Source organism: Sylvia atricapilla, chromosome 16 (genome assembly GCF_009819655.1).
Source record: "Sylvia atricapilla isolate bSylAtr1 chromosome 16, bSylAtr1.pri, whole genome shotgun sequence".
Classification (NCBI taxonomy): domain Eukaryota; kingdom Metazoa; phylum Chordata; class Aves; order Passeriformes; family Sylviidae; genus Sylvia; species Sylvia atricapilla.
The window spans coordinates 967565-986306 of NC_089155.1; the positions used below are offsets into that span (position 1 = coordinate 967565).

At 50.6% G+C, this 18742-nt stretch overlaps 1 protein-coding gene across 1 annotated transcript in view; it reads right to left on the reverse strand.

Moving 5' to 3' along the window:
• Positions 1 to 3021: 3021 nt before the first annotated feature.
• The window catches only part of CHD6 (chromodomain helicase DNA binding protein 6), a 93098-nt gene continuing 77377 nt past the window's right edge, over positions 3022 to 18742 (reverse strand). Inside the window, 9 exon segments of the mRNA XM_066330502.1 lie at positions 3022 to 6526; positions 8513 to 8617; positions 9658 to 9777; positions 11534 to 11722; positions 12354 to 12800; positions 13434 to 13640; positions 13915 to 14063; positions 14646 to 16190; positions 17252 to 17460. Coding sequence (XP_066186599.1) covers positions 5636 to 6526; positions 8513 to 8617; positions 9658 to 9777; positions 11534 to 11722; positions 12354 to 12800; positions 13434 to 13640; positions 13915 to 14063; positions 14646 to 16190; positions 17252 to 17460 — 3862 coding nt within the window. The 3' untranslated portion in view covers positions 3022 to 5635.

The window sequence follows — 18742 nt, forward strand, 5'->3', positions numbered from 1 at the left end:
CGGTTCCCCTGGAACGTGCGCCGGCGGACGGAGCCCCCTTGGGAGCACTCCGTGTCCGTCGGGTGGCCGTGCGGACACCGCCCGCCTCCGCGGGCCGGGGAGCGGCTCCCGCGCCTCTGGAAGGGGCTCTAGTCGTGCGGCACCCCAGCGCTGCTTCGGGGACAGGGAACAGGGCTCTGAACCCGCGTCACTGGAGGACACCTGAAGCACCTCCCCTCTGCTTGGAGGGCGTGGGACGGAGAACACACAGAGCGCGGCCGGGGCGGGCGCGGCGGATCCCCCTCGCCGGTACCTGCGGTGATGGGACTACGCTCAGAGGAGCGTTCGGGACCCGGCACCGCCGCACCGCCTCATTCGGCAGCCCCGGGCCCGAATTCTGGCCCCACTCACAGATTCCGGGGTTGGTTTTCTTGAAAATGCCTTTTTGCAAAGCGCAGAGATCAGTTCGTGGGATCTGCAGGCTGGAGGGGCCGGTCCCTCGCCGAGGATCAGGTCAGCTCCACGCTTTCCAAAATGTTACTTTCAATAAAACCCAGCCTTAATCGAACATCTAAATCTATTTGGAAAAAGATTTGCCAGAAGAGCATGGAAAACTGCTTGTCATGACCAGACAAGGAAATGTGTTTCATTTGGAGTAATGAGGCTATGGGCCCCACAGGCTTATTTATTCCTCCTGGACCGGACATGTGTCTTCCTCTGGGTCAGCCAAGCTTTGTTTTTTGTGCATGTCTTCCTCTATCAAAAATCTCTGTCCTTTTCTAGAGGGAAAAAAAGTCACTGTGAGGTTTTCCTTTAAAATTTTGTTCTTCCAAAGAGTGCAGCCAATTCCTGTACAATGTCCCCCTGTGCTATAGCACAGCCAGCTGAAAAACTTGACAACCAATGTTGGCAGGAGCCCAGAGAGAGGAGAGGCTGGAGCATCTGCCATGGCTCTCACTCCCTTCAGCTGCTCCTGCAACAGGTCCAGGACACTGCTATTTCTTGAAACCCTCTGAAAGCTCATGCTGGGCTTGCCTGAACTGCATTTAGACAGGCTGGGACCAAGTTCCAAGTTAAACCAGTAGTGTCACATTGGGATGTGACCTCTGGCAGACCACTGGCCAGATAGTTGTGCTGTATGGAGTTGTTCATGAATTAAAATCCCATTGGAGGGAGAAAAAGGCCACATGGGGAGTGGGACTGATCTGCTGGGCTGAAGCTCTTGCATTGTTTTATACCTTTTGAGGTGGAATCTTGATTCTTCAGGAATTAGTGCCACCTATGGCACTGCACTGATGGTCTCCCAGCCACCCCGGGAGCACCATGAAACAACCAGCATCCCAAAAAGCCACATGGGAGGGTGAGAATTAAGTTCCTAGGCCTTTTGTCCAAACGTACAAAGCACACTGTGCAGATTGATGGGATTGATTGAGAAAGCTGGCTTTCCCTTCTCTCCACTTTGCCAGAGCTGCTGCTCTGTTGGTGGCTGGGCTGATTCCTTTCCTGGCAGCACTGCCCATCTGTCTGATGCCCATGTCCAAGCTTGGGTGCCATGGGCAGCTATGCACTTGCACACGGGGTGTGAGGCATTTGGGCACTTTACCTGTAGTGTAGTGCCTGGAAACTGCTTTGAGGTTGTAAAATGTGAGGAGATTCCTGATCTCATGACTCAGCCCATGCTCCAGAGCCCTGGGGCCCAAGTGGCTCTTGAAGAGGTGAGGAGCAAAATTGCATTGAAAAGCACAAGTTTTATTCAATGCAAACCAGATGTCATTAGAGAAATTGCATTCAGCTCACTGCTGACCAAGATTTCCAACCCCAAATGTTTTCTTGTAACCGTCAAGAGCCCAGAGTGGAGACATCTGCACTTGGGATAGGTAAAGCTCCCCCAGCCATGGCTCAGTGCTGAGGAAAATTCTTCCTCCCTTTTTGTGACCATAACAGGAATTAGAGATCCTGTCTAAACGTGTAACGAGACTTCTCTGTGTCCTATCAGATAAAAATCAGGCAGTGACAGCAGTGGACATGTGCAACTGTGCCTGTTTTAGTCTCTCACAGTCTGGGAAGGGGCACCTCTATCCCGTAAAACTACAGGAAGCAAGCTGTGCCTAGGGTGCCAATCCTCCACCACATCCACTCACTGCCACCAGCAGTCTCTTGTCTGAAGAGACAGACACTACAGGCACTACTGATGTGACAGCCCAAAGCCAGCACATGCTCCTCCATGGCCCTCCTTCTGCAGATTCTGCCAGCAAATATCCTGCATTATGGATGCCGAAGTGCAAGGCTACAGTTTGTGAAGACAGAATTTGAAGGGAGAATCTGGAACTGGAAATTCATACTTCATGCTACCGTTTTGCCAGTCTTTTTTGCTGGGTACTTTTCTCTTTTTCTTCCCCAAAGAAGCAACAAAATACCAGGACAAGGTGCTTACATACGGCAGGTGGAGCAGTAAAAGCACTGTCTTTTTTCCTGGATCTTTGAAGAATGGAGCTGCTCCTGCACATGATTCCAATGAACACTGACAAATTGCTGCTTTGCTAAAGCCTGATATCCTTACACAGGAAATTTAGGACAAGCATTTCACAAAACTTGGAGGTGCAGAAAGTACAGAGAGAGGAGTCCTGCAATCCCAGTACCATCTGCTGGGAGGGCCTGTGCAAGTGCCAAGGCATGTAACTGCTCGGGGAGTGGGGGCATGTGTGTTGACTGTGAAGGTCTCTGGGCTTCCACACACCCTCGTGGAAAAAGCAGGTCAGCAGAGAGCCCTTTGTGCATCCTCTGTGCTTAAACTGGCCCTGGAGCTTGGGCTGCTCCTGGCATCTTGCAACCCATGTGGGACATGAGTTCCCCCACGCAGGCAAGTTCACCCCAGGGTGCTGAGAGCTGCGGGTTCAGCCCCTCACAGCAAGCAGCCCGACTCAGAGTAACACACAGGGCACCAGGAGCAAGCCTAGAGCAGCAACCAGGCCACTGTTTTCAACAGCTTCTCAATGAATTTATGCTGAGAAAAAGGCAAGTCACGTTTATCACTGAGTCAGGTGAATTAAACATTCACATATATTTGCTGAAAAAAATTATATACATCTGTAGCAAGGCTCTCCCAAGTCTGAAAGATAAGCATCATTTACTCACTAAATTAAAAAAATAAAAATCTGACTTTTAAATCTTTTTCTTTTTATCCATGTTCAAGAGCACAGACAGTTTATTTTCTTAGCACATTTGGTGAAGGATGTATGTGTGTGAATAGCCATGAAAACTGGTGAAAATTTGGCATTTGTTTGGGATATGATGGAAAAGAAGAAGCAGCCAGTTAATGCCTTACAGTCTAAATAATCCACAGAGTATATCGGGTTGCAAAAGGGTCACAAAGTAGCAAAGAGAAGCCTAAACACCCAGAGACGTAGCATACATGTCTGTTAAGGAAGAACAAGGTATAGAGCATGCTGGCTAATTAAATAAATTTCACTTTAAACCCTGTTCCTTATGCATGTAACCCTGGAAAAAACCATCCCATAACAAGAAATGGACTTGGAAGAGATTTCTGTATCCATTCACAGTAAGGCTTTGAAGATATATGAAGTTTTATAGCATTTGTATTTTAAGGATTTAGGGCAAGTACATGTTCTTCCACTGAATAAAAACAAAGTTAGTACTTAAAAGGTTCAAAAATATATCAATCGTGACTTTTTTTTTTTTTTACATAAATAAATTATATTGATTTTGGATTTAACAGCTGAAAAAACCCTTTCTGCTTCCACTGGAGGCAAAAACTGAACAAAATGTTAGTTAAATAGAGATAGCAGCACTTCTAAGAAATCTGTCAATAGTGATACAGTATCTATGCTACAAGAATGTTATTAAATAGAACACAATTATTGGAGGGGAGGAGGATTGCATTATGATTGGCTACATACTTAAAAAAAATCATCCAATCCAGTAAGCTGGGAACAAATTCTGTGAAAATATAAACCTACTGGTTTTTTGACCACGGGTAACAGACTTCTTTGAGATGCTAATTTTAACATGTACATAATTTATAATCCCAAATGTATAAAAGACAATGACAAAAAGCATCATAAATAAATAATGCAAACTGAAATAGTTATGTCAAAACATTTGGACCATCTGATAAATTAGCAAAACTGCAACAGAAAAAAAAAAGTAAAAAGTACAGTAAATTGTGACAACCAAGTGTGAAACTGATGAGTAGCACACTCCAACTCCCTCCCAGCCTGCCCTTCACTCACCACTGCACCACTGTGGCTTTAGTCAATTCTCAGACCACGAGCTGCAAGTAAGAACAACCCCAAGTGAAAGAAGAATTAAGAGTGAAGGGAAGGAGAAATCCGAAGAGTTGCCTGTGGAGGTGTCTCAGTACCCAGAGCTGGAGCAGGGGGCTGGCAGTATTAAAACCCATCCATTTGAAATGCAGATGCTGAAATCATTTGGAGGACTGGAAGTACTGTTCAACAGCAAACGGAATGGGAAGAAGCCAAAGTCATCTCTTCACAGTCCACCACTAGAAAGTCTGAAACTCGAGCTCTGAAAGTCTCAAGGGTCCTTCTCAGAGGACTCCCCAAGAAGGGAAGCTGGCCTACAGCCTTCTCCATGTTTGCTGAAAGAACTTTGCTTCTGCAGTAAGGAGTGGGAAATATAAAAACTCAGAAAGCCTCAGTGTTCATATAAGAGCATTAAAATCAGTGTGGTCTGTTCACGGCTGGAAAAAAAATACCTTTAGAGCACCTGTAATGCCATAGCTGAGAACTAACGCCAGAGAAGAGAACTGAAGACAAGCAGAATGATGAAGGAACTACATCTGGTTGCTACAGATACAGTAACCCCAGAAAAGTCATGCAAGTGTGCAAAACCTTTCCAGCTCAAGCTGGAAACTTCTTGTAACTACCAAGGAAAGGGCAACTAAACTCCACGTAACATAAAACCAAACATTGGTTTTAAAAAATACAAAAGAATGTCTACATCGTTTTTTCACTCCGCAGTTTGTTTCCAAACCTTTGAGATGGGGGTGATCAAGAAATTATATCACTACCAGTTATGCTTTTCCTTTCAAAGAAATGAATATATGCATTTTCAATCATTAGTTATATACTTCTGTCTATACTACTATTCTAGTAACCATGATAAAATAGGGAAATATTTTAAATCAAAAATACACATTAGCACTTACTATAGCTGTGCTTTTAGCCCAAATATAGGCTTTTTCATTCAGTGTTGCTGTAGACAGAAATACCCTTATCTGTGTGTTAGACCAAGAGATAAACACTTTTCTTTTGCTATTGTTTTTTGCTGTTTTTTCTTCTCAAAGAAGTGAGCAATTTGCGGGGGGTGACCAAGTACTTGATTTGCTATTGCCGGCTGGGATGATGGACTGGAAAAACAGAATGACAATTCAGTGCCTCCCATACTAGCTAGACAACACTTTTTATCTAATAAAGTGGCAAGACCCTGCAACTATTAACATGTAGTATCATCACCAGTTTTTTTCTGACAGGGGAATTAGGTAGATAATATTACTCATGGAAACACAGGTTTATGAAGGTGGAGCGGGGTGAGAGGGGAAGTAACAAAGAGTTTATGGGATAAGAAACTCACAAGCCACAATTTTTTGTGTTTTTCTTTCAATGAAACAAAAGTTCTAATCGGTATCATGAGCTGCTTGGCGCTCCTCCTCTGCTGGTCCATCCTGCTCCTTCTCTGCCACTGCTGGTGGGCTCTGCTCCACACAGTTTTGATTATTTGCAGCTTCTTTTTCTGGCAGTGAGACAGTTTCTGGCTCTGGACTTGCCAATTCCCCTTTCACTTTCTTCCTCTTCCGCTTCTGGCTCTCCAAGTTTGCTGCCTCTGAGTGCCTGCTTTGCTGGATGCCAGGCAGCGCCATGCCGATGCCAGGGGAAAGGAACATGGAGGGATAGATCAGTCCAGGAGACATCCCTGGAATAAGAAATGGGTTAAAAGCTACAGGACTACTGGTAGTTATTGCGGATTCTGTCTGATTAGAAAATGAACTAGGACCAGGCTTATCTTCAGCGAGAGGTTCTTTTTTCCCATCCTGGCTGCCCTGTTTCTCCTCGCTGCCTTTCTCAGTGCTGGCTGTGCCACCTTTCGTTGTGCTTGTTAACGAAGTTGGAGCAGTCGCCGTGCAAGTTGTCGTCATCGGGGAGTTGAGGAGTCCTCCCACACCGAACATCTGGGGTACGGTGGCCATGCCCGGCAGCATCATGGGTAACATGCTCAGGGTGCTCTTCACATCCTCACCAGCAGGCACTGCTGCAAAGCCAGCAGGAAACCCGACCAGCCCAGTCAGAGGGATCCCTTGCATATTTCTCATGTTCTGAAGTCCCACTAGATCCATCCCGGCAATTAGTCCATTCATGAACAATGGTCCCATTCCAGAAGAAGAATCTGCAACAACACCAGGGCCTTTAAGGAGTTCACTCCGGGGCCTCCTCCCTCTCCGGCGTGGCCCAGTGTCCCGGAGCACAGGCTCGGTGAGGATGCGATTAAATTTGTTTTCGGGTAAGTAGCCCTGAAAATGAGACATAACAGAGACAGACCCAACCGTTACTACTACAGCGAAGAGAATCTGGCTTGTCTGTGCCCACATCTGCGTCCCAGATGGTGCTGGCACAGAAATATTTGCCTACATGATATGGAATTTGAGAGGTACACACAACTTTTCCCCAAGGGATGCTGCCAAATGCAAAACATCCTTGCTCTTCCCTGGCAGGATCCTGCATTTTCAAATGCTAGGGAGGGGAGGAGGAAGCATGTTTTTATCCTGTTTTTCACCCCAGCCCTCAGCACCAGCTGCTCACAATGCAAGAAGCACCAGGGCAGTGTGGTATCAGATGCCCACTCAGCTCCCTACCCAGCTGTAATTGTGCCTTCAGTAACAGGTGAAAAAATCCTCTTTGAGATGGGAAGGGCCAAATTTTCAATGTTCTACAGGACAGCAAAGCTCATGGGATGACACAGACAGTGGGTATGCTGTCTGAGGAGTTCCTGGTCCGAGCTTCATGGAGATGCCAGGGAGCATTCAGAAAGCTCATCTAACAGAAGAGACAAAACCCAGCAGCCAGAAGAGGGTGAGACCATTTGGTTACACAGAGCAGTGTGAGGGGATCCACAGCACAGCTTAACATTCCCTTTTTCAGCATCCTTAACATAGACATTTAAACATTTCCCTTCGTGGTTCCCTTGGGTTTCAATATCACCACTCTTTGAACAATTTTGAATAATAAATTTAGGTAGGAAAAGTATTTCCTGTTGACACCTGTAGTGCAGGAACATGAATTAGATGTGCCTGGCAGTCTGCTTAGCACACCACATGCCCAAGGAGGGAGAACCTTCTGGAAACACCTCCCACTGGAATGTGGGAGAAGCTACATGGGGCCATGACTGCCCCTGGGCTCTGTGGGGCAGCCAGCCCCAGCTCCTGCTGGACTGAGCACCCAGAACAGGTGGTCATCCTTCTGCATCCCTCCCCTACCAGGATGGATATGCATTCGCCAAAAGCTCAATGTTGATGGGGTTGGGAATGATCATGGGATGCAGCCACTGGAGCAGGGCATAGGAGAGGTGCCCAGGCAGTGCCAGGCACACAGCGGTCTCCGTGGCAAAGAGACTGCCCCCTCAAATCAGGGGAAGGAAGAGCTGTCAGCTCGGCCAGGGCTGGCTGCCTGGATGGGGCCCTGATGCCAAGCTTGGACATGGAGTTGTGCTGGGCAGTGGGAGAGACCATGCCAAATCTCCAGCGCTAAAGGAAAAATCAATTTGAGAGCAGTACAAACCTCTAAGCCAACAGATTCGCCCTCCAGGCCTCTGCAAGGGTGTCACACAAACCACTGCAGCCCAAAACCAGGCAGTAGGGGAGAGCGACTGTAGGGAGAAGTCTGGATCAGGCCAGCCTGTGGGGCAGGGCAGGGCGATCTGGCAGTGCTCTGTGTGCCGGAGGGAAGAGTGCTCCTTCTCCACAGGCTCTGCCACACCAGGACAGGGACTGCTGGATGGACAGGGTGGATGAATGTGGCACAGGAGGCTCTGTCCTGCCCCTCTCCCTACCTATGCCTGACCCTTCAGGTCTGGTGACCTGTGGGGCCTTTGGTGGGCCCGCAGCTGCACAGGCAGAGTTCACAGGAGCTGATGAGAAGCGTCAACTAGAGGTGTTTTTGAAAATTTGACCCATGAGAATGTTTTGTCCGCACCCTGCCATCCAGTTCCTAGGGCATTCCTTCTTGCTCCTGCTACCCTAATCATCCCAAGGCTCTCCAGGCAGGCATGCTGAGCCCCGGCCCCGGGGTGCTGCCCCCTCTCTTTGTGGCCTGGCCACGGGGCTGGCGGTGGCACAGCCCAACCTCCCGCTCTGCCCCGGTGCTGCAGCCATGCCCTCCCACACGCCCAGCCCAGGGCCTGCCTCGCAGCTCCCAGATCCTCACTGGAGAAAGGTTGTGGGGATGGGGAGGGGAAAAGAAAAGATGACATGATACAGATTTCTCCAAAAGCTCTAACTTACTGAAAGCTTAACAATGTCAGCCCAGTCAGCTGCAACAGCATACTCCAAGTTTGCATCAAGCCACCTTGGCAATTCCTTCAATGCTGGTGCCGTGGCTCCCCCTAACTATAAAACACAGCAGAAGGATGACCTCTATTGCAGAGAGAGTTATGTAAAATAATACAAAAAATATGATTACACTTCCCCTAGCTTCTTGCTTTGGGCTGCAATTTGGCTGGGGTGGAGGCTTGCCTGGCTACACTTGCCTTTCTGTAGGATTTGGTGTGTGCCTGCTGCCTCCAGACAAACAGCTCAGGGAGAAAAGGCAGGTTCAGCCTCTGTGGCCCAGCCCATCACCCTCCCAGGTACCAGTGATGGGGACAGAGCTTCTGTAAAAGCCATATTTAGAACTGGCAGTCCTCAACTCACCCAGGAAAGTCCAGCATGGGGGCAACAAAGGGAAACAGAGATGTGGCTGAAACAACCTTTCTGCCCCACTCTTTAGTTTTGCTTTTAGATGTGATTAATGTGACATCACCTTCTGACCTTGTACAGTCCTGGGTGTGTTTAAGAACTAAATTTTGGTGCAAAGTACTCCTGAACACCCCTTCCTGTTCAGAGAGGTGAACATCAGTGCCCTGGAGATTAACTGCAGACAAGTAAATCCAAGATCCTTGCTCAAAAAGTAAGAAAAAGCCCTTCCAACCCTCAACTTTCTACAAGCCCAGCAGTGGGAGGGGTATTGGTGTGTTCTGGCCTGTGCCTTATAAGGAGGAACAAACCAAAGGTATTTGTATGGCAATGTTAAAATTTGTGGCATATTACAATGAACTCAAGGGGAACAATCAAATCCAGGATCGGAAGCACATGACAGGGCTGTGCTGAGTGTGGCTTTAAGGTCAAAGCTGTATCCCATTGCCACTGAGGGGTCTGTGCCCCCGGCAAGGATCGACACTCCCACATCCCTTACTTCACACAGTCACTTATTTCACTGGTCTGCATGTCCCCAGGCACACATGTCACAGGATAATGTAGATTAGAGACCTTTCCCAGACTTTTGTCTCATCCATAGGCTTCTCTGGATTAAATCTCCCCACAGGTGAGCTCAAGGTCTGCTAAGCATTTTGGGACACTGATGGCAGAGCACAGAACAGGCCTTTGCTTACCCGCCGTCCAGTACCCTTATGTACCACCGGCACCCGCTCCTCTCCCGTCAGAGAGCTAATGTCCAGTTTGTTGGGGTCCTTGCAGCGCTGCCTCCTCTGCTTGGGCTTGTCTGAAAAATTCTGGAGTGCAAACAAGACAACATTAATGAGACTAGGTGGCTTAATGAGCCTGGCTGGCTACAAGCCCTGCAGGAGAGCAGCATGGATGGGCTCCCAAGGCACAGGGAATCCCTCCAGGTCGGGGGCAGGAGCAGCACAAACTGGTCCCAGCCACAGGACCAGCTCTCAAATGAGCAAAACAGATTTTTGTAGATAGAAAGGGGTCTCCAGTGTATCCCACTTAGAGTGCTCTAGCCTTTTCTAATACCCTCCACTCCTGACACTGCAGGTTCTTATACATGCATCTGTAAACAGGACACTGCATACAGCCAGTAAAGAGAGAACAGGTCTGTGCATGCCACTTGTGTCACTCTCATACAGCCAACTCCTTCTCACCAGCTCAGCTGTGCTTCCTTCCTCTTTTAGCTGTTTTCACCACAGAGATGCTGCATCATGTTTCTTTGGGATGAGAGCCCTCTAGAACCACAACCTACCGAGGTACAGCCAAGTCATTGCATACCCACTGCATGCACCAAGCCCCACTGTTGATGTGCCTGCAGGGATGGAGCATTATAATGAACAACTCAGAGAGCACGCATTCCTGAGAATCAGAAAAAGACCCTGAGTGCAGTTCATCCTTTGAACTGAGCTACTGCAGTACTCAAAGCCTCTCTCAGTTCGTCCTACCCAGAGAGAAGAAATACTGCAGGGCTGGCCTGAGGCACTGGGGGCTTGCTTCACCAGAAGGCATGGTCAGACTTGGCAAGCTCTAGTACCTCCCTGGAAGGCAAGGGTGTTGGGAAGGAGCAGGAAGGCACCTCTACACCTGCTCCTGCAAGTCTAGCCCTGGGCACACAGCTGCATGTGTCTCTGGACTTTGAAAAGCAAAGCCCATCCTGCTGAGAAAATGTTTGGCTCCTCACCTCTCATCTCTAGCAAGCTTCAAAATGCTAATGTCTTGCCTGTACTCCAAGCTCCAGGAAATCCCCACCTCAGGGACATGATCCTCCAGGACCAAGATACAGTCCTTTCTGTTTTACCACCACATTTCTTCCTGCTCTGTTTCATGGCTTGTGCTCTGCCTACCACATGGTCTAACAGGCTGAATAAGCCGAAACCTGTAGCAAACCAACCTGTGAAACCAAGAGGTGGAGGTTTATGAGACTGCACGAAGAATTAGACTGTGCACCTCACTCTGAGCCACTGTTTTCTGAGAGCATCCATGGCCACATGGCCACAGCCTGTCAGCCTCCAACACAGCCTCTCTGGTCTGCCCCCTAAAGAGAGCAGGTTTCCTTTTGCCTGGGAACCTTTAGTACAACAGCACTGCCTAAAATGACCCCAGGTGAAAAAGAACAACATAGACAGACCTTGTGTACCTCAAATCCATTTTCTCATCTCTGCCCCCATCCACCCCTGGCACTTCTGGAAGACACTGTGCATTGGGCAGATGGATGCACTGCAGCTGGAGAACCAACTGTGGGCAACAGGGCTCAGCTCCTGGGGGATGCCAGAGAGGTGCATGCCCAGGGAGCCCTGAGGGTACTAACCCGTTTGGGAATGTTTGTGTTCTGAGGGAAAGGAGAAGAGTTCTCCAGCAGCAAGTGCTTTTTGTTGCTGTACAGGGGAACAGTGCTCACCTCTTAAACATGTCATGAATCCCTGACCAGACCCAAAGAACACCACAAGCCATGTTACAAGAAAAAAAACAATAAAAAGGGCAACACACGAGGCAGGCACACAGACACACACACGTGCCACTGAAGGCCACCCTTACTGTGCCAAAGCTTGGAACATCGAGTGTGTAGTCAGACTGCTGCCGGAGCCAGTCAAGGAGACTCTTATTTGGGACAGCCTTCTCTTGGCTGTCTGCAGCTGGGACTGGCTGTGGAGCTGAGGTAGCAGCAACCGGCCCATCAAGGAGGGGACTGTTCTGAGGGGGCTGTGCCTGGTCTTCCTGAACATCCTGCCATGGAAGGAGGAGCAGGGAGAGCGCATCAGCAGCATGCAGCAATGCATGTGCACCCCAAGAAGCACAGCTCCCAAAGCAGGTGATCTGCTCCCATCACACAGACTAATCCACTCCCAGTGCTTCTTCCTTAGAACACCACCCGCCACATTACATTTCCACTCCATCCCCAGCACTGGTGGTAGGGAGGGCAGAGAGAGCTGGGAGATGCTCCTGAACTCCCAAGAAAACACTCTGAACATCAGGAAGACCAACTTCCCCTCAGATCACTCCCTAAAGTGGTCTACGGACACTGGTCTTGCTTTATTGAGTGAATCCCAGGACAGAAGGAGAAAGGGTACAGTAGGATCTCGTTTTCCTCCTGTGCTTTAGACAATTCTTGAGGTGTGACAGCAGCTTTTGATAATGCTTAAAAGGATTCAAACACTCCAGAGTGCTGTACACCATGGGGATAACTTCCCTTCCTCCCTGTAATAATTTGCTTCTGCCTGGTCCTGCACAAACCAAGCTGTTCTGGAGGACGCTGGGCAGTGTCATGGGCAGCAGAGCTTGGAAGGGAGAGCTGGGCCATGAAACAAACTGTGCTGACTCCACTGGGTCCATGTGAAAGGGGGGAGCATTAACCCACCTGCAGCCTGTTTGGAAGAGGCCTCTCCTTCAAGAAGATGAGGTCCATCCCTTCGACATTTTTCCTCCTGCCCCGTCTCCTCCTCATGGCAGCATCATCTCTTCTGAGGCTGCCGTTTACAATCTGTCCAGTGACAGGATGGATTAACCCTGCCTGTAAGATGCCAGACAAGTCCATGCCCAGGGAGCTCTGGAGCGTATTCACAGTCCCCAGTTTGGGCATGTTTGTGTTCAGTGGGAAAGGAGAGGAGTTCCCCGGGGACCCATCAGAAGCTCTGGACAAGTCCACTGCTGCCTCACGCCAGCCGTTCAGCACAATGGGTGGATGGACATGGGCTGCTGCCAGCTGCTCCAGGCTCCTCTGTTTGGCATCTCTCTCCATTTCAAATTCATAGGGTCTCCTGTGCTTCCGCTCGTCTTTTGCAAAGGCAGGGCTCAGGAAACCTTCCTGTGTGTACCAAAGCCACAGAGGTTACAGCTGTTATTGCCCTGCCCAGGGACCACAGCTCCTCACACCAGCACTGAGCTAATCATCCCTGCCTCTCCAAGAAGGCCTGAGAGATGTCCTTTCCCTGGGCATATCCATCTCTTTCCCTGTGTGGGGATGGTGCAGGAGCACACGCGCACACATTCGGATATCCCAAGCTGTTATAACCACAGCTGCTCTGCCAGCTGCTGGGGACCCAGGCCACCAGCTTCTGTCTGTCCAATGTGACTGTTGGGGATTGGGCCACTGGGATTTAGGAGCTGAGGACTTGACAGGGCAGTGCTCCTTGCGCTCTTTCCTTTGGGATACCAGTGGGATGTCCCCTTGGACCACGTCAGGCGCTCCAGTGCTGACTCTGGAAGCACCTCTAGAGCCGCAGAAGCTCCACTGAGGAGCTGCCAACAACAGCTGCCTTCCAAGGAGGGCAGCAGGGGCACACACCAGGAGCTATGACCAGGGGACCAAGTGGCGTAAACCATGTATTATGCACCCCAGCTGGCACCAAGGGGCCCCACCTGGGAAACTCCTGAGTACTTCTGAGCAATGTCTCACCCCAGAGTCCTGAGCCTGTCCCTGCCGGAGGGCCCCCCTCACCTTTTGTACCCGTGACATTAAGACCCCATTACTGAAGCTGGGATCTGGGGCTTCTGACTCAGTAAAACTGCTCCTGTTGCCGGTGTTGCTGGCCAATGCTGGGGCTGTCAGCAAGCTCTGTGCCTCAAACTGCTGGCTGGAGGAAGGCCACTTGCCCTTCAGGATGGCGTGGCAGATGTTGTCAATGCGATTGATGATCACACGGTCCTGCAAACAGAATTGAATGGTGGCAAGCTAAAACTGGAATGAGTGACCTGTGTATGACAGCTCAGGATTAAAGTCAAGCCCAGCCCAGGTGATCTCAGCTCAGCAGGGAACTGCTGCTTTGGGGGGCAAGCATCTCCACAGCACAGGTGCTTGAGAAGAGCACCTCGGTCAGAACCAATGGGGTGTGCAGAGGAGCAGGAGGCAGATCTGGAGCTGTGTGAGCCAGGGCTACCCAGGAACACTTTGATACAAACTGTGCTCCTTTTAACCTCACCTTAGGCCACTCCGAGAAGGAGTAAAGCGTCTTCTCCTGCAGCAGCTGGGCTATGGTTGGTGCCCGGACATCCTGAAGATCATCAATCTCCCCGGGCAGGACAGAAGCAGAATTCTTGCTCTCTTCCTCCAAGTACTTCCCTGGACCATCTAAAAAAACCAAGGGAAAATAGAGCCCACCACCACTTTGCCTTTCTCCCCGTCTAGAGGTGGGGAGCATCTCCTCACACATTCCCACCTCAGTGCCCAGCTGGCTCCACAAAGTCCCAAACAGTCCCCAAGAGAAGCAGCAGACTCGGATCAGGGCAGGCAGCCCAAGCTCCTCAGGAAGGAGCATCACACCCCTGAGCTGAGTCTGGGGGGCTTGAATTGCAGTAGCCCCTCATCCTTGACCATTCCCAGGTGGGCAAGAAGGAAGGCATATGCTTTTCCAAAGGGAGCTGGTCAACAGGCAGTGCTCTGTGCCAGAAAAGGCAAGGCATCCTGTATTCCATGGCATGCTCTTAGCAGAAGGGCTGCTGGGGCTCAGCATGAAGAGCCCTGCTGGCAAATGCAGCCCCCAACATGTTTTACCCCCAATTGCAGCAGCTGAAGGATCCTCAGTTCCTATAGATGGGAGGCCACTCCACAGGCTGGCCAGCCCCAAGGTTTGGCTCTGCAGAGAGGACAGCAGGTCCCTCCCACCATAGCCAGATACGACTTATCAACCTGAGAGAGCTCTCAAGACCATACCTTGGCTCTGGTTGCTGGTGGATTTCTCCCCGTCTTCTCTGTTCTCACACTCTTCTTGCTTCATGCCCAGAGGCTCAGGGTGTGCAGCCTCTGTGCAGCCTGCCTGCCCCTCAGTGTCTCGGCCCAAGGGCTTCCCCCTGACACAGGGCAGCTCTGCTCCCTGAGGCCCCCCCTGAGGCAGAGGTGTGGGCAAGCAGAAGGGCTGGCTTTGAGCCTGGCCTGGTGAGTGCTGCTGGGTATTCTCATTCAAGCCACACTTCTCCCTGCCCTCTGCCCCGGGCTCCCCCAGCCTCAGGGACTCCCTCTTGCCATTTATGTCTTCTGGGCAAGTGTCATTAGGTGTGGGGAGACCAGAGCTCTGCTCCTCACCCCTCAGTTCATGAGTCTCGGGGTCACAATCAGCCCTGGTCCTGGGACCATTCAAGCCTTCCACAGCATCTGCTGCTGCCTCTGAGTTATCATCGTCCTCCTCTTCCTCCTCATCTTCCTCGCTGTGGCTCTGACTTGGTCCCGACTTTGCCTCCAATCCTTTCTCCTGCAGCAGACTGATGAACCTCCGCTCAGGAGGAATCTTTAGTTCACAGTTATGGAGACTGGGACTGTAGAGCCCCACACTTAGGACTCTTTCCATGGTGCCGTGCTCGGGCAGCCCTGCCACTGGGCTGGCAAGTGCTCCTTTCTGTTCCAAGCCTTTGCCGAGCTTGGCTGGGGCACTCTGTGAAGGATTGCTCATGGGGGTAGAAGGTGAAGGCTCAGTTTCTTCATCATCCATTCGGTCAGAGCCCACCTGCAAACCCTCTAGGAAGGGAGCCTCTCTCATGGCATCTGCATCACAGCTGGACGGATCCTCATCCCCCTCCAGCTTGCTCTCGGAGAGTTTGGCAATGCTGCTCCCGACATCTGTGCGGCTTGGGCTGTCCCTGGCAAGGGAGCTCTGCTCGCTGGGACAGGCCTTCTCATCATACATCATGCACACCAGTGAGTCTGGCAGTGAGCTCTCATCATAGTTACTGGAAATGATGTCCTGGACTTCGGACATGAATGTTTCACAGTTTGCACCAAGTGGGCTGCCCCCAGCCTGGGACATGGTGCTGTCCATGGTTTCTAGTTTGATGTGACTCTCGGCTTCATTCTCCAGGGATTCACAGGTCTGGTCCATCTGGCTGTACATGGGGGAACTGTAGAGTTTGGAGTTAGACTGGTAAAGGCAGCACAGGGTTTCTGGGCCTGGGACCCCTGTTCTTTTATGCCGGGCATAGTTTCTGTATGTGTCTAAAAAAGACAGCTGGGGGTCATTCATGATGTAGTAGTCAGTGCGGTTCAGGCCGTGCTTGGCGGTGCCGATCAGCAGGTCCCGGTCGTGTTTGCCACACTCCCACCACACGGGCAGGTAGAGGCTGGGCCGGCACAGCTTCAGGCGCTCATGGAGCTGGGGGCACTTGAGCACCTGCTCACGCACCTTCCGCAGCAGCTCAATGCGGTACAGGGTCCTGGCAGCACGCTCTTCTGTGATGGGCTCTACGTAGATGTCAGGGTCTGGAGGACCTACAGCAGGGACAGTAAATCCAAGCACACATTATTTGGGTTGGCAGGAGTTCCTCAGAAGCAGTGATGAGCAAGCTGAGTTTTAACCCTTGCTCATACTGCAGGTGAGATGGGGCCAGTGCTTGTAGCCACTGTTGAGGCCTCTTTTTCCAGTCTCAGTACCTTCCAGTCAGGAAGCAAAACCCCCCAACTTGAGCAGCTGGATCGAGAGTGGCATCAGCTGCAAGGATTTCAGAGTCTTGTCTGAGCTCTGCTCCATCCTCACCAGCAGTGCTGGAGCTGCCTGGACGGCAGGTGGAACAGCTCCCAGCACTCTGAGCCTCTGGTAGCCCTTCAGCCCATTGCCAAGAAAGGGCAGCTTGTGCAGCAGCTCTTTTGATGAGGAACACCTACCTAAGGCACAACACACACACACCCACACAAGGAACTGTGCCTAAGACCAGACTCCATGACAGATCTGAGGCAAAATGTTTTCTGCTGTCGTTGGAAACAAATAGCTTTGTGCTTAAACAGCCTCCAAGGAGCTTTTCATCTGTCATGCTTCATCTGGTGCCAATGCAGGGCCTCTGCAGAGCACGCAAAGAAAATGGATGCTCCGTTTACCATGCAACAGAGCTCCACAGCCAGCACCGGCATAGATGGAGTGGACTCTGTCCAATGGCAGCAGAGGGATGCTTGGAGTGCAGCAATACAGCTCACCCAAACAACCCCCAGCTCCAGCATGGAGCTGTGCTTTGTGTGTGCTGCTTCTGTATTTGTCTCTCACATATAGAGGTTGCTGTCTTGGATAAAACTGGTTGTGGTTTCCTGTGAGGACTCCAAGTGATTTCTAAGAGCAGGGGCAGGAGTCCACAGGGCTGCTCTACCCTTCCACTGTGCTAGGGAGGCACTACGTGGTGGGGACAAGGCAGACTGCTGCAAGCCCACGCCCTGCCTGGCATCTCATTGTGTCCCACGGTCTCTGAAGCTCCTCCCTTGCTTTCCTGCTCCATAAAAGCAGTGGAATCCCTTCTACATGGACCTACTATTACCCCTCCATAGGCCATGCAATTTTCACTCACCATCCTCTTTCCACAAAGGGAGACCACAGACATTCTTGCACATGGCCACGAAGCTGTAGAAGTACTTCTCCAGGCTCTCATCCGTCTTCTTCTCCAGTCGAGAGATGGCTCGGAACTGGGCCCAGTCAAAGATTTTTTTCTCTTGGTCATAGATAACCCCAAAAGAGGAGACAGTGCGGTAGAAATCTGCCTGCTCTCTCCTGGTCCACCTGAGGAGCAGGGAGGAGATGGGAACACTACTGAGACACGTTCTGGGCCCAGAACAGGCAAAGCACCAGGCTACAGAGAGCACTGTCTAGTTACTGAACAACAGTTTTGAGGAAGGTATCAGGAGGGGCACACTGGGGAGACCACCACAGCCCATGACACTCTGCCTTCTGGTGCACGGGGAGGAGAAGCAGAGGCCATGGGCCCTCTGGCTCTCAACTCACTGCTGAAAAACTCCTCTTGGCTGTTTCAATAAACCCCTGAGTGCAGCCCAGAGCACAGACTCCAGCAGCTTCTGTGGCGACACAAACCTATCCCATCTACTCCCTTCCTGCCACATCAAGCTGTTTCACTTCCAAGGAAAAGTCAGTTCTCTGTACCAGAAATTACAAAGGAAAGATATGTCTCATCCCGCCTCTTCCAGAGGGAACTGGGACTGGGGCTTGCTGCTGTAAGGGTCCCAGTAACAAACACCACCCACCTTACTGACTCCTGTGGACTCCTGAGTGTCAACCCCTCCCCACCGGAGGAGAGCAGCATTGGTGACAGAGGAGTTTAGTTACAGTGCTCTTAGAACGCAACTTTCATGCTGGCTTGGACCCTCTGAGCTTTCATCTTGTGGGGACCACTCAAAGGGCAGAGATGGTGAAGTGTCCTGGGCAATACAGCCCCAAGCAGAGCCCAGAGATACAGCCACAGAGAACATACCTAGGTGCACATAGCAGGGCAAGGGCAGGAAAAAGGGGAGCACTGAGGCCTGAAGAAAGCTTCTGGTCAAATCTCAGCTTCTGAATTGCAGCTGTGAGCCAGCACCAGCAAGCAGCTGAGTCATGTCAGAGGAAAGCAGACAGAGTGATAACACCCACAGCCCTCTCCAAATGCCCAAAATACACCTGGGCCAGCATTGCCAACCCTGTTCCCAGGGGTTGCAGTCATGTTTCATTTCAAAAATGAGAACAAGAAGGAAGTTAATAAATATAATAATGATCCAAATCAAGGAGCTCAATGGTGAATTTGTCAACAGGCCTCAAATTAAAGGCTAGTGGAAAATTCCTGTAAGGCAATTTCCCCTACAAAAAGCCCAGAGAATTAAGGAGCAGGAGATACCATGCTGCTGTGATGTCCACAGCACAGCCATTGATGCCCCCACCTCAAAGAGCAGATGGTATGACCAGAAGAAGTCCAGAAGAAGAGGAAAGGCAAGGTGGGCTGGAGCAGCTTCTACACGAGGAGGCCAAGAACAGAGCACAAGGCAGCACACATAACATGTGGTGTCCTGCTGCA